Source organism: Penicillium psychrofluorescens (genome assembly GCF_964197705.1).
Source record: "Penicillium psychrofluorescens genome assembly, chromosome: 3".
In the NCBI taxonomy this organism is placed as follows: Eukaryota; Fungi; Ascomycota; class Eurotiomycetes; order Eurotiales; family Aspergillaceae; genus Penicillium; species Penicillium psychrofluorescens.
Genome location: NC_133441.1, coordinates 1,481,536 through 1,495,221, shown reverse-complemented (window position 1 = coordinate 1,495,221; position 13,686 = coordinate 1,481,536). Strand labels below are relative to the sequence as shown.

The 13,686-nt window shown below is 50.0% G+C and overlaps 4 protein-coding genes across 4 annotated transcripts; 2 read left to right on the top strand and 2 right to left on the bottom strand.

The window, feature by feature from the left end:
• Positions 1–566: 566 nt before the first annotated feature.
• On the bottom strand, positions 567–1,184 carry PFLUO_LOCUS4693 (uncharacterized protein; the record flags this gene model as incomplete). The annotated part of the gene is made up of 1 exon (XM_073782069.1): positions 567–1,184. One exon carries the CDS (start codon positions 1,182–1,184, stop codon positions 567–569), a length of 618 nt encoding a protein of 205 aa, XP_073638761.1.
• A 3,893-nt stretch (positions 1,185–5,077) lies between these two features.
• PFLUO_LOCUS4692 (uncharacterized protein) lies at positions 5,078–6,815 on the top strand (the record flags this gene model as incomplete). Its single annotated transcript, XM_073782068.1, has 2 exons — positions 5,078–5,271; positions 5,333–6,815. The coding sequence occupies 2 exons, from the start codon at positions 5,078–5,080 to the stop codon at positions 6,813–6,815; spliced, it is 1,677 nt and encodes a 558-aa protein (XP_073638760.1).
• Positions 6,816–7,672: 857 nt separating this feature from the next.
• PFLUO_LOCUS4691 (uncharacterized protein) lies at positions 7,673–9,110 on the bottom strand (the record flags this gene model as incomplete). Its single annotated transcript, XM_073782067.1, has 2 exons — positions 7,673–8,998; positions 9,051–9,110. 2 exons carry the CDS (start codon positions 9,108–9,110, stop codon positions 7,673–7,675), a joined length of 1,386 nt encoding a protein of 461 aa, XP_073638759.1.
• A 1,349-nt stretch (positions 9,111–10,459) lies between these two features.
• PFLUO_LOCUS4690 (uncharacterized protein) lies at positions 10,460–13,683 on the top strand (the record flags this gene model as incomplete). Its single annotated transcript, XM_073782065.1, has 6 exons — positions 10,460–10,684; positions 10,772–10,897; positions 10,945–11,076; positions 11,126–11,674; positions 11,721–11,907; positions 11,957–13,683. 6 exons carry the CDS (start codon positions 10,460–10,462, stop codon positions 13,681–13,683), a joined length of 2,946 nt encoding a protein of 981 aa, XP_073638758.1.
• Between the last annotated feature and the right edge of the window lie 3 nt (positions 13,684–13,686).

Here is a 13,686-nt window from a genome sequence, read left to right as displayed (position 1 = left end):
GTGCGTGGAAAGCGTGGAAGGAGAAGAGAGGGGTTTCGTGGGTTACCAAAAGTCAAGAGTCCCATGATCCGGTTGCTAAACCTAATCGGGTTAGACACCGTTAACCCGCTGACTGAGCTGCAGCCTGTCTTTCCCATCATGGAAAGAACTAGGCGTCCAGGGCAATTTCTACATTGCAGAGTTTTCCGCTTCTCTGCCCCTATAAATAATAGACATGAGAGATAGCCTGAATCCCATCGTTTTCATCATTGTCAGAACTGACTACCTGGTAGTTTTGCTAGTGAATACGCCTATTCCGCATTTCCACATTATCAGCTATTAGTGTGTCATGCTGCATGCGATCGTATGCTGAGGATTTACTGAATCTATTTCCGGTCATACTTTGAAGTTTTCTAATAAGACCAGAAGCCTTGAATTCCATAGAATGCTGACGTACTGAAAAGGATTCCATACAGAAGAACTAAAGATAACAACACAGGCCTAAGCCTTAGGCCTGTATCACTGGAGAATCCCTTCCTTTCTCTCTAGTCAAAGACTGACACTTTCCATACCAAAATCCTGCCGTTTTACCTCTGCGCTTGTGCATTATCACAAGCACCAGACGGCAGGCTGCCTGTAGTCCCATCTTCTGCACGAATATACCATTCCGAGGCGGTCATGACATCGTTATTGGTAGGGTCTGTCAAAGCAGCGCACACTGTCTCTGCCTGTTGGTTGACCATGATATCCGCGACATCACCACCGATTGTGTTAGCTAAGGTATTTGGGTCACCCATGTTCGCGGTTCCCGTGCCTCCAATATCTTCGTCATTCCAGAATGCATCAATCCACCCTGTTTCTCCTGGCTCGTCATCCCCAGAGCGACTAAGCAGATTGGGGCTCCAGCGAGTATCTTGGTCACTCTGAGATGATACCGATCCGAGATTCTGCCCAATTTTGGCCGACAAACGGACGTGACCAGTTTTCAGGCGCGTGGCAAAGGTCTCGAAATTGTCATGAACCAAGACTCTATGGGGAACGCCCACATGAAGCTCGGCAGTGTGAAGACCAGCCAGCACAGTGCCATTAGGGAGATGATGCTTGACAGCGCTGAATGTGGATGACTGTCTCTGCAGGTCGCCGCCAGGGCCGGGCAGAACGTTCCCACCTCCACTGCTCGACTCTGCGGACCACGAACTGAGCATTGCAAGAGCAAGAGCACCAATAGCCTCTCCAAAGCAAGTAACCACCTGTAAGCTGACGCAGGCTTTACCGGCAGCTCCAAGTACCGTGCCCGAAGCGGCAGAGGCGAGCCAGGAGACAACACCCCAGAATCCCACTCTTTTCTCGATAATTTGGGGATCAGCTATGACATGTGCGCGGATGACTGGCGCAGCGAGTAGGCACGCCGCAGCAACAGTGAAGAAAAACAACGTTGATCTTTGAATAGTCATTCTTTCGATTCAAAGTGTCGGTGTTGAAGATATTCAAATGGATAAAATGTATATATAATATTGCCTTTGTTTCAATATTGCAAGTATCGAACTATTGCTTGATGGAAAAAAAGAAAGAAAGAGAGAAAGAACAGCGGCTGCTTGTGTCAAGTTATTTATGGTCTAATCACTGCGCGAATCAATGTACTTAACTTTCTGACCTACTGAAGCAGCTGAAATACTAGGGAGAATAGCTGAAAGATCTACCGGAGCAGCTGAACTTCTGGGAAGGATAACTGAAAGATCTACGGAAGCAGCTGAAGTTCTGGGAAGGATAGCTGAAGTTCTGGGAAGGGTAGCTGAAATATCTACTGAAGCAGCTGTAATACTAGGGAGAATAGCTGAAAGATCTACTGAAGCAGCTGAAATATTAGGGAGAATAGCTGAAAGATCTACCGGAGCAGTCGAAGTTCTGGGGAGGATAACTGAAAGATCTACGGAAGCAGCTGAATATAAATAAGAGAAACCTGTCCTTCCTTCTTCTTTCCAGATCATGCAAACCGCGCTCTCTGAACAATCATATTACGGCTAGATTGCAAGGACCAACCAAAATGACCTTATCATCCACAATCACAAGACTATTCCTCTTGCATACTTCCCTGCTTCTCAATCAAGCTGTCGCTTGGGAAGCAACCTTCTTCGAAAACGGAGATTGTACTGGCTCCGACACAACTACGTTTGGATCTACCGACGAATGTTATCCCATTGATACAGGGAATGTGAGTTCTTTTTTCTTTTTCTTAATGGCTCAGGGAAAGGGAGGGTTGGACATATGCACTGTACTGACAGAAGGCCTTTATACAGAGTGGCGCCTGGAAATATTTCGATGTTTCAGGAGATTGTGCTATTGTCACGTTCAGCTCCTCAGATTGCCAAGCAGGAACTCAGCAGTACTCCTTTGGTTCCTCGGCCAATAATATTTGTATTCCTATTGATTACACCTTTCAATCTTTCCAAACAATCAACTGCTGAGCTCGCATGAAAAAGAGAGTTATCCATCATAGCTTGGGGCATTAGTTGGAGGAAAGTCTAGGGTGGCATTGGATAAGATCATAAGGACCTGGTCAGCTGGAGAGAGTCTGAATTTTTTGGCTTTATTTTCGTTTAAACCGGGTTAAATGCATTCGTACTTTCTTTTGTGTCCCACCGAGTTGATGAACCCTCTGCTATTTTATTTCCGTTCAGGCTTATTAGAAAAGGAAGGTACATTGAGTATTCTTATTTTTCATTGTATAGCAGCGCGTATATTTATATAACATGATGTAACTATTGTGTGTACATAGGTAAATACGGAACTTTGCACTTGAGCAAAAGGTTGGATCTACTAGGCTCTAGCAGTATATCAGAAAGTTGAAAGTACGAAACACGCATTCTGCTGAAGTTCGTAATTGACGCCTTCCGTAGGATTCACTGACCAGCTTGCGAAGTGCCATGGTTTTACGTTGTCTCATATACCCCCTTAGGGCTTACAGGTGGTTACTTGCTTTGGAGAGGCTATCGGTGCTCTTGCTCTTGCAATGCTCCAGACAGCCAATCAATCCCAGGTTCTAGGAGCTGCGCATTAGCTCCAAATAATGTGGGTTTAGTATACCTCGGCATTCCCAGGTCTACGATGAAGAAATATTTCAACTTTGCTCAGGCTCAGGGAACAGAAGGGCGAGCAGATCCACTTCCAGGCATTTTTGGTACATATTGTTTCGCTAGTCCTATATCATTCATTGCGCATTATGTTCCACTTTGATTGGTCCACGACGGATTTGCTCTAGCCTCTACCGCAGGCCCTCTGGCTGCAAAGTTAAGCAGTACCCGCCTCCAAATGTCAGGCCCTCACCAGCGAGTGGTAATAATTTGGGAGAGTTATTGGTCGCTGGTGCATTGTAAAAATCAATTAAGAGTGTTAAGCTCATGATAACAAGTATTTCAACCTGAGTGATCATACAAGTCATATATTTTCTTCAGCAGCTTCGAATTGATCCATAGCAAACCGCTTGTAAGGATGCTATCCCTTTTCCAGAGGCTTTGGTAATAAGGCTAGCCCGGTCGATTTCGACATCTAAGAAAACGACGCCACTGGTCCTCTATCGGTCCTATATCTAGTTAGAGACTAGAAAAGTAACTTTAGAAGGAACATTAGCAGGTCAGGAGGACTCTCAAGTTTACTATACTAGATTCAGCTGATCTTGTCGCCGCAGTTCCCTGTTCCGACGTAAGCACCTAGATTTTCCCTCGGGCGCTAGCCTAAAAAAGGAAAAATGACAACTTGCTAAATCCTCAAGGCTAGCGCTAGATCTTGTTTGAACGGTTTGCATCATGGCAAAGCATTGTACAGCCGAAAAAACACTAATATTGCTATTCAGGGGCTATTCTTTGATATGGACTACTTGTCTTGGCATTAGGGGTTAAAAAAAAAATCGAAGAGTGTAGGTGGTGATAGCAGAAACGTACAGTAAAAGCCCTTGTTTGCAATCAATGAAATGCCATCAGAGGCTGAATTCCCAGACCAGGGGGGAATTGAATTTAGTGGATTATCGCCCCAGCCAAAAAAAAAGGTGGAAATTGTGGCGAAACTGTTACGAATTCCATGGTCGTACAATGCCGCTTAGGACCATTTCCATTATCGGCCTTCACCGACATCATTCTACTGTATTAGCACCCTTTCATTAGCTTAAAATTGCCAATGGCCATATATTCTATATTTGCTATCCCTGTGAGCCGATAGATAATGTTGAGCAGTATGAATTTAGCAGCTGAGAATTAATAGCGTTAGGTAACTAAGTAGAAATAGGGGAAGAGGCTGCTAGATGTACGTGGCGACTGACGCCCCAAGAAGCGGGCTGCGGGGCTCGTGCGGCGACAACCTAAAGGGTCTAAGAGCAGATCTCTTCCTCGCCTTTTATTCTTGTCGGCAATAATGTCGCTCCCACAATCGATCCGCGGGAATTATTTTGTTTCCAGGCTAATATTTTCTTTTTCTGATTGGTTCCTTCGCCGTATCAGCGGCTATTTCCTACTCAAAAACAAACTGAGACCTTCTAGAGCCCACAAAGGGTCCACTATACAGGCGATGTGGCATGACAGTCTCTACACCCTGTCTACACCCCACTATTTTGAAGTGGATAAGTTAGGAAGCTACCATGTTAACTAGTGCTGGTGCGCCGAATCCTACACCCGCTTGGATCCTCCACAACCCATAGTTTCGGACAAATGACCTTGTTGAAACTGCCTCTTAAGGCTTTCCCTGTGGATTCCCAGATATACTTTACGGAGCACCACGTTGTCACATACGTAAAGGGGCAAGGGGTATTTCCAACGATCAGATGTTTCAAGTCCGAACACGGAAATCAGTAAAGTTAATGCTTCTTTATTGCACTGCCCCTTTACGTACCCCTGGGCCGAAAGGAAAGGGACGTTTTGCGCCATGGAGCTAAGTTTAGGTAGAAGGATTGTAGATGGATTTCTTCCGTTGGTAGACGCTTTGCCCCAGTTTAACGAACATCCTTTATATATTTCTCCAAGCCGTATCCCCTGCTCACAAGCCATGCCCCGAAAATTTCAGACGATATCACAATTTTGTCATTTCTTGACAATTTTCGCAAACGAGCAAGATGCCCAACCCAGCCAGGGCCAGGGATAATGTCTTGTCGAGACGCGAAATCGAAGGCATGATTGCCGAGGACAAATTGATTGTCGTTGTCGACGACAAAGTTCTGAGACTGGATGCTTGGGTCAAATTTCACCCTGGAGGTGACATGGCCATCAAGCACATGGTAGGCAAAGATGCCACGGACGAAGTGAACGCGTAAGAATCCCATGCCTCTCCATTCCAGCTCAATATCATGTACTGACAGACAGTCCAAAAGACTCCATTCGCAGGAGGCACGTCAACGGATGAGCAAATTTCAGATCGGCCGCATCGAGGGTAGATGGACCAGCTTTCTTCCTCCCATTCAAGGTGGCATTTTCCGCAAATACTGCGAAAATGAAGCAAATGAGGAGGATCTGTCGAATTCGGAGCTATCAAGCGATGAAGCCTCAGTTGCTTCGCTCTTCGAAGGTAAAGAAGATTCATTCGGCTTGAGACGCAGGCTATCAGTCTCGACCATGTCCTCAGCGGTCAGCGCCAGTCCCCTACCAGCAGAAGAAACCGAGCCGGGACCCTGCGTGATTGACGCTCTGACTAAGGAGGGAATTCTATTGGATTCGTCCAAGTACCCTTCTCTCGATGCCGGACACCAAGAGAACATCGCCCAAAAATATCGTCAGCTTGACAAGCGCATTCACGCGGCCGGACTGTATAACTGCAACTACTATGCCTATGGCATTGAATTATGTCGATACGCTCTTCTCTTCGGACTTTTTGTTTTCTTCTTGAAACGATCCTGGTTCTGCCTGTCCGGCTTATTCCTCGGTTGTTTCTGGCATCAACTGGTCTTTACTGCTCATGATGCTGGTCACATGGGTATCACCCACAATTACCAGATTGATAGTGTGATTGGCATGATCATTGGAGACTACCTAGGCGGACTAAGTGTAGGCTGGTGGAAGCGAAGCCATAATGTCCACCATATTGTGACCAATACCCCGGAGCACGATCCCGACATTGAACTGATGCCCTTTTTCGCTTTGTCGCACCGGTTCTTTGCCAGCCTGCGCAGCACATACTATGATCGGGTGATGGAATACGATGCGGTGGCGAAATGTGCGGTCAAGTACCAGCACTACTTGTACTATCCCATCCTTCTCTTCGGCCGCTTCAACCTCTACTACTTGAGCTGGGAACACATCTATGTCGGTCGTGGCCCCAGAAATGGTGCTGGTTGGTGGCACCGTTGGTTCGAGTTGGCTGGCCAAATATTCTTCTGGGCCTGGTTCGGCTACGGTGTTGTCTATCTAAGTATCCCAAACTGGTGGAGTCGGATCGCCTTCGTCATGATTTCCCACATGGTAACTGCACCGCTGCATGTGCAGATTACTCTCTCGCACTATGCCATGTCCACCGCGGATCTCGGCCCTCTTGAATCTTTCCCCCAGAAGATGCTTCGGACAACCATGGACGTGGATTGCCCAACATGGCTGGATTTTTTCCATGGCGGACTCCAATTCCAGGCGGTTCACCACTTGTATCCTCGCATCCCTCGCCACAATCTACGCAAGACACAGGAGTTCGTCAAGGAGTTTTGTGAGGAGGTGAAGATTCCGTACGCGGTCTTTACCTTTTACGACGGCAACAAGGAAGTTATCGGGCGACTTGGAGAGATCGCTAAGCAGGCGAGGATCATGGAGCAGGGTCGGAAGGCGTGTGCTGACCACGGGGTCTTCTCGGATCACCACCATTCGCATTGAGGACGCGTCATGTCCTGTAAGATGACTTTTGACTAGATACCATATAGACATTGAATGCTTCTTGCCTCTTGTACTTATCTCTTTTTAAGGAATGGGGGATCAATAGCGAGCCCGTCCGCGGCGAGGTCGACCATGGGTATCTTTCGCTCCCATCGCGTCGATATTCAACATCAGATACCGTGGAACTGGACCTACCTATGACAGCTGTACGCATAACATCGCACCCGTTAGTCCATCAAAATCGCAACTGTGTGGCTCTGCAACGAGGTCCGTTTATCTACGCCCTTGAGTCGATCGATCAAGAAAGTCGAGCGGCAGACTTACGGTTGGTCCAGATTGACAAGACGGCCCTGTTGGAGACATGCGAAATGAACATCCGAGGTCGTAGGGTCATTGCCATCACGACTCGAGGTAGAATTGTGGACGTGACAGGGGCAGAGCTGTATATGGACAGCCAAATCCTGGCACATCCCGAGGGATACCCTGTCACCCTCACATTCATCCCGTACTTTGCTTGGGGAAACCGGGGCCTCAGTGACATGCGCGTGTGGATTCCGCAGTGTCCGTAGTGTGTCCTTAGTGTGTCCTAGGGGAGGGCTACTCTTAAATAGTGCGGATTTAGCTGGGCAAAGTGCTCTAGTACCCAACAGCCTGTACGTGAGGAATCTAACACAAATCTCACCTAGTGAAAACAGAATATCTGAGCGGTAACACCTTCTTCCTAATCTGTATCGAAAACCATCGAAGAAACTCTAGGATTGCTCATTGAATATATACAAAAGAATTCCAGCTAAATTCTAACATTACCAATTACCGCCACGATCAAAAGAGAAAAACACGCGGGGCCGCTGAATTCATCAAGGCGTAAACATAAGTCGTAACCGACTAGGCCCTTTCTTCTTCTTTTCCTTGGGTCGTTTGTCTTGTTCTGAAGACTTGCTTCCACTTTCAGTTCCGGCCTTTGCTGCGCCCGCATTCCTTGACGTTCTCGTGCTGGAAGCTCTGCTAGAAGTGGAGGCGAGAGCCTTGGTCGATTCCCTGTGGAAGAGCCGCGAGGATCCTCGGGGGGGAACCTCCACGCGTTTTTCTTTGCTCGTATGCGTATGCGTATGCGTATGTGTATTACGAGAGGAGCGTCTCGAACGCCGAGATGACGAGACGGATGCATCGTCCTGACACATGGATCGCCGGTCTCGAGGGATATTCACTGCCCTGACATCCATCCCCGACATGGCCGCCGCTGTGGGGGTAATGAACTCGCCATCGACAGATGTCCCGGAACTAACGGCTTCTATGTCAGCAACGCCGCGCCGCCAATTCTCCAAGCGACCGAGAGACTCCATATTCTGCACTTCCATCATCTCATCCACCGCGGCAGACTTGTTCGCTGCCTCGTCTTTCCCGGATGAGATTTTTTTGATAATTCTGTATCCCCCAAACATGACCACTGTCACGCCGAGACCGACACCCGCCGCAATGAGGAACTGCGGACTGGAAAGAAGTGCAAAGACGCTCGGCGCGGCATTTCGGAGAGCGGATAGGGCGGCTGGCGCCATCTTTGATGCGAGATTGCTGATCTCCGCCAAGGTCAGTGCCACCGCCGCCATGGCGTCTGGATGCTTTTGCAGATGGGTTATCGTAGCGGAGGCACTGTGTTGTACGCAGTGTGCCTCTTCAAGAAGCCACTGTGCTCGATGGACGAGCCCATCTAGCTGCTTTTTGTCTTTAATCTTCCGCTCCTCCGGGCTGTATCGAGATAGTGCGTCCGGGTGGGCTTCGCCGTATGCAAGATTCATATCGATATGGGCGTCTGACTTCGACCTCGCCGTCGGGGGAGAGGTCTGTATCTGTTTTTCAGATGGGCGGATCGTGATATCATGATGCGTATGACGTCGAGCAATCTCCTGCGGAGGAGCGTAGTATGTGTCTCCGCGAGACCTGTCCGACCGATCATAGTGTACAGAGGTGCTGCGGCGGTGGGGAGGACGGCTTGAATGGTGCCTGGATATGCCGCCGCGAGTTCGCCGGTTGCCGGCTGCTGGCGCGCCATCGATTTGGAAGGTAGCTAGGCCTTGGAGGGCTTGCTGCTCGGCAGCTTTTGCACTGCGCTCGGAGTCATATTGTGATTTGCGCTCGCGGTAGGCCGACTTGGCTTGGTTAAAGACACCGAAGAGTTGTTTACTCTAGCTCGTTATCAATATACCGTTCGGGCTTCTTAGTGACCGGGATGCTTACCGTGCTGACAACCTTGCCGGACTTGTCAATCACAGCGATAGTCTGACCGAGCGGCGGCATGGTCGATGAAGAGTCACCGTCCAATAACCGGCTCCTGCGTCATCTGCCGAGGGTAATCAACGATGTATAGAGCGCCTGTTGCAGACGTCACATTGATATGAGCTGTGCCCACCAAGTAGAGCACAGGGGAGGAATTAAACAACTCGGGAGCAGAATATGTGAAGAAGGAAAAAGAATGAAAAAGCCTCAATTATTAACGATAAGGATGGGATGTCTTCTTTTAGAGATCAGCGGAAAAAGCCCGACAGCTGGCAACGATAATAGGTTCTAGGCAGGAACCTTGGGCAGAGCAGCGAACAGGAAGCAAAACCGTGCCACGGCAGGGCTAAGTGGTTGGTTTGGGGACCAGTGGCAGGCAGACACGCATGTTGGTTAGTTGTTCGAGTGAGGGAGATGGATCACATCAACAAGGCGGTGTCGACTCCGGTCTGATTGGCCCGTCTGTGCCACCGTGGCTGAGGTGGTGTGGCGGTGCAGATGTAGGAATTGTTGAGATGGATCGAAAGACACTCGACAGCTCTTGATGGGCACAGTGCAGCTCGGACGGCCCAGGAGGACCAGCCAGTGGCTCGTTGCCCGGCCCGATGGCGCCATCTTCACCGTGCGACCGCGAAAGGCCGCCTCCGGTCCCAACGCCCGTAGCCGCCTGCAGATTTGGGAATATCGAGCCCAGAACCCAATTGCGATAGCGTAGATCAGGCTGCCCAATGTAAGGCACGGGTCATAGTTAGTGTGGTTTTATCTTCCAGTGTGCTACCGTTGATCTTCATCGGTCTAGCTGCCAACCTCTGCTGCCACATCAACGCTCTGCAATAAACCTTCCTGCCCCAGCCTATTATCGTATCTAGCAAAACATGGCGGTCATTGTGAGCAGTCCCTCTAGACCTCCTCTAGCTCGCCTGCTGTGGGAGCCCAGGTGTGTATACCGCTTGTTGTTGGCCATTCTTGGGCGTACCCAGACTGACCGACCGAGAATGAAACAAAAATAATGATAACAGTCGGACTGACTGAGAATTCCAGGACTGCGTGCTGCTGGAACAACAAAAGGGATGCTAGAGATGGTGAGTCTTAAGCTGTGTTGATGGTGCCATCGCGCGAGAGAGAGAGAGAAAGAGAGACAGACCGCCCTCTCCCTTTCTTTCTCCGGATGATTCATGATTTCTCGGTCCCCATCCAACCAGCCTCCAGTTTCCAGCACGACTGTCAGGGTCGGGCGGATCTGATACTCCCGGAGGAACGCCGGATGATCGGTAGCTGCTCAATTCGAGTCTAGTCTCTCTTAGCTGGTGGAGCTTCGTGTTTCTTCACCAAAAAGGAAGAAAAAAACATTGGCTGATCGGGTGCCCACCATGGACTTCACAGTGGAATCGGAAAGCGCCTCCGAAGTCGAAGAGCAGTCCAGGACATGGCAGTCAGATCATCTGGTCGCCACTAGGCTCGCCGATGATGCCAGTAGCGCCCGTCCGCACAGTGACTGCGGCATCGGACATCGCGTGGTGGCCAGTCGATCGGTCTTGGCTCTGGTCTTGGACGAAGAGTGTGTATTCGCCGGTCTTCAAGGCGGCGACATTGTGGTAAGTCAATTGTTAGCTATGTATTCGTTTCTGGATTAGTGATTGCCATTTATTTTCTTCATGAATCTCTTCTGACCACTTCTCCAGGCGTGGTCCCTTGAGACATATGAACTGGTGCTCTCGGTGCATGCCCACAAAGAGAGCGTGCTCGGTCTCTACCTCTCCGAGGACGGCAGTCTACTCTTCTCCAGTGGAGGGGACTCCGTTGTGAATGTAAGTCTCCCAAACCAAAAACAGAGCACACCTAATTCGCTTGGCAGGTGTGGTCAACCAAAACATTTGAACGGCTCTACTCGATCCATTCACATCACGATGTCGGTGATATCTCCACCGTCGTCTACTCGATGACCAATCAAACCATGTACTGTGGTGCACAAAACACGAGCATCCAGGTAATCCGATCCGAATGATTCTAATGTCGCAATCCGCTGACTTTCACAGTGGTGCGATCTCTCTGAAGCAAGCTCGACCGTCAACCAAGCGCCATCTGCACATCCGGCAAAACGTACCCACCGCTTTTTCGACTCCCGAGGACCCGATGGCACTCGCCCTCCTCGTTCATCGGATGGCACGCATTCCGTCTCTCACGGTGGGCGCGTGTTAACATTCAAGCGCGACCATCATCAGCTATTCTCGCATCATGGCTATGTCTACGCCATGCTCCTAGTCAAGGGTCTCATCGAATCTGCTCCATCCGAAGAAGCACTGTTGACCGGTGCTGGTGATGGTGTGGTGAAGCTATGGCGGTTGGGTCGTGAACCTGGCGCGGCGCCTACTCAAATAGCGAAACTCCAGAATGGAGACTCGGTACTATCCATTGCCGTAGAAGGATCACTGCTTTACTGCGGTCTTGTGGGGGGTGCTCTCAATATTTGGAACCTCGATTCCAATCAGTTGGTGAAACGGATTACCAGGCATACCGGCGATTTGTGGGCAGTCGATATCATCCAGGGGGTGGCTATTTGTGGTGACTCCAGTGGAACTGTCAAGGTATGGTTTGTCAATACTCAATTTACTTCCTCTCTAATCGATTTAGAAATTCAATTCGCGGTTTGAGGAGATTGGAGGCTGGGTCGCTCACGAGGGTACAATGCTCGCCTCTGCTGCCGGCCGGGTCAAGGACCGACGGATATATGCCACCGGTGGAAACGACAACACAGTAGGGATCTGGGACTTGACTGAGTTCTTCTTAACTCAGGAAGAACTTCCCCCGATCAGCAATGGTATGTTTGTTACAAGGTTTATGAGGGTTTTCTGACACACACTCTCTAGATGAAATGGTCAACAGCCTCGCCAAGTTTGTTTCGTTCAAGACGGTGTCTGCCAGCCCGAAGTTTACCGGGGAATGCAACCAAGGCGCCGCTTTCCTCCGTCGACACTGCAATTACCTCGGCGCTCACACCAAGCTTCTCACCACGGGTCCGAATACCAACCCTATTGTTTACGCCCGATTCAATGCAACCTCAACCAAGAAAGTGGATAAAACAATCCTCTTTTATGGGCACTACGACGTCGTGGGTGCTGACGCGAATCGCCCAAAATGGAAGACAGATCCATATCAGCTTGCTTCAATCAATGGCTTCCTCTACGGGCGAGGAGTGTCCGACAACAAAGGTCCCATTTTGGCAGCCTTGTATGCCGCAGCAGATCTAGCTCGAACTAAATCTCTCCGCTGCAACGTTGTATTCTTGATTGAAGGAGAAGAAGAATCTGGGTCTCAGGGCTTCCACCAGACTGTCCGAGAACACAAATCTCAGATCGGGCCCGTGGATTGGATCCTTTTGGCGAACAGTTACTGGCTGGATGACTACAACCCGTGTTTAACATACGGGTTACGCGGCGTGGTACATGCCAATCTGGTGGTTACTAGTGATCACCCCGACCTCCACAGTGGTATCGACGGCAGTGCTTTGCTGGATGAACCGATGAAGGACATCTCCATGCTCCTGTCCACGCTCGTTGGACGCAAGGGCCAAGTCCACCTGCCTGGGTTCAGTGACTCTGTCCGCCCTCTTTCGAGCGCTGAGCAGAAACGCTTCAAGGCCATTGCGGATGTTCTGCTGCCACGGCACCCGGAAATTCCAGATAGCCAGGCATTGATCAAATCGCTCATGTACCGTTGGCGTGAGCCGTCGCTGACTGTGCACTCGGTCGAGGTTCCGGGGAGCACAAACGCAACCACGACCATTGCACGTCGGGCCAAAGCGAGCCTTTCTGTTCGAATCGTCCCTGACCAGCAGGCCGACGAAGTCGCCGCAAACCTGACAGCCTACGCACAGGAACAGTTTGCGCTGCTGGAGTCTCAGAATGACCTGACCGTGGAGATCACTGGCAAATCCGATGCATGGCTTGGAGATCCGGACAACCAAATTTTCGCCACACTATCCGACGCCATCACAGAGGCATGGACACAAGATCAGCAAAGCTTCAAACACCAGTATCCTCCGGTGACCTCGTCCACCACCAACGGACACCCCGCATCTAAACCCAAGTCCGCTGCACAACTCCTCCGCAGCGACTCGTCCGACAGTCTAGCCTCGCACATTGACCGCGTCATCACCTCCACGACCACCTCCTCCTCCAACAAAGACTCTGCCCGCAAAGGCTCCGTCCAACCAACAGCCACAGTCCCAACATCATCAACACTCACCCAGTCCGCATCAAACGGAGGCGGAGGGTCCGACGAATCCACCACTCCCTTGCCTGTGCGAGCGAAATCCGACCCCCAACCTTCCATAGCAACCGATCCCGCCCCCTCTTCGTCTTCTGCTCAGTCGACTACACGACAAGTCGTGAAACCAATGTTCATCCGTGAGGGCGGTTCAATCCCGACTATTCGGTTCCTTGAAAAAGAATTTTCGGCTCCCGCTGCCAATCTGCCCTGCGGTCAGGCTAGTGATAATGCCCATTTGGATAATGAGCGCATGCGCGTTGAGAACTTGTATAAAAGTCGGGAGATCTTTCGGTATGTGTTTGCGAACTTGGTGGATAAAGCATGAGGG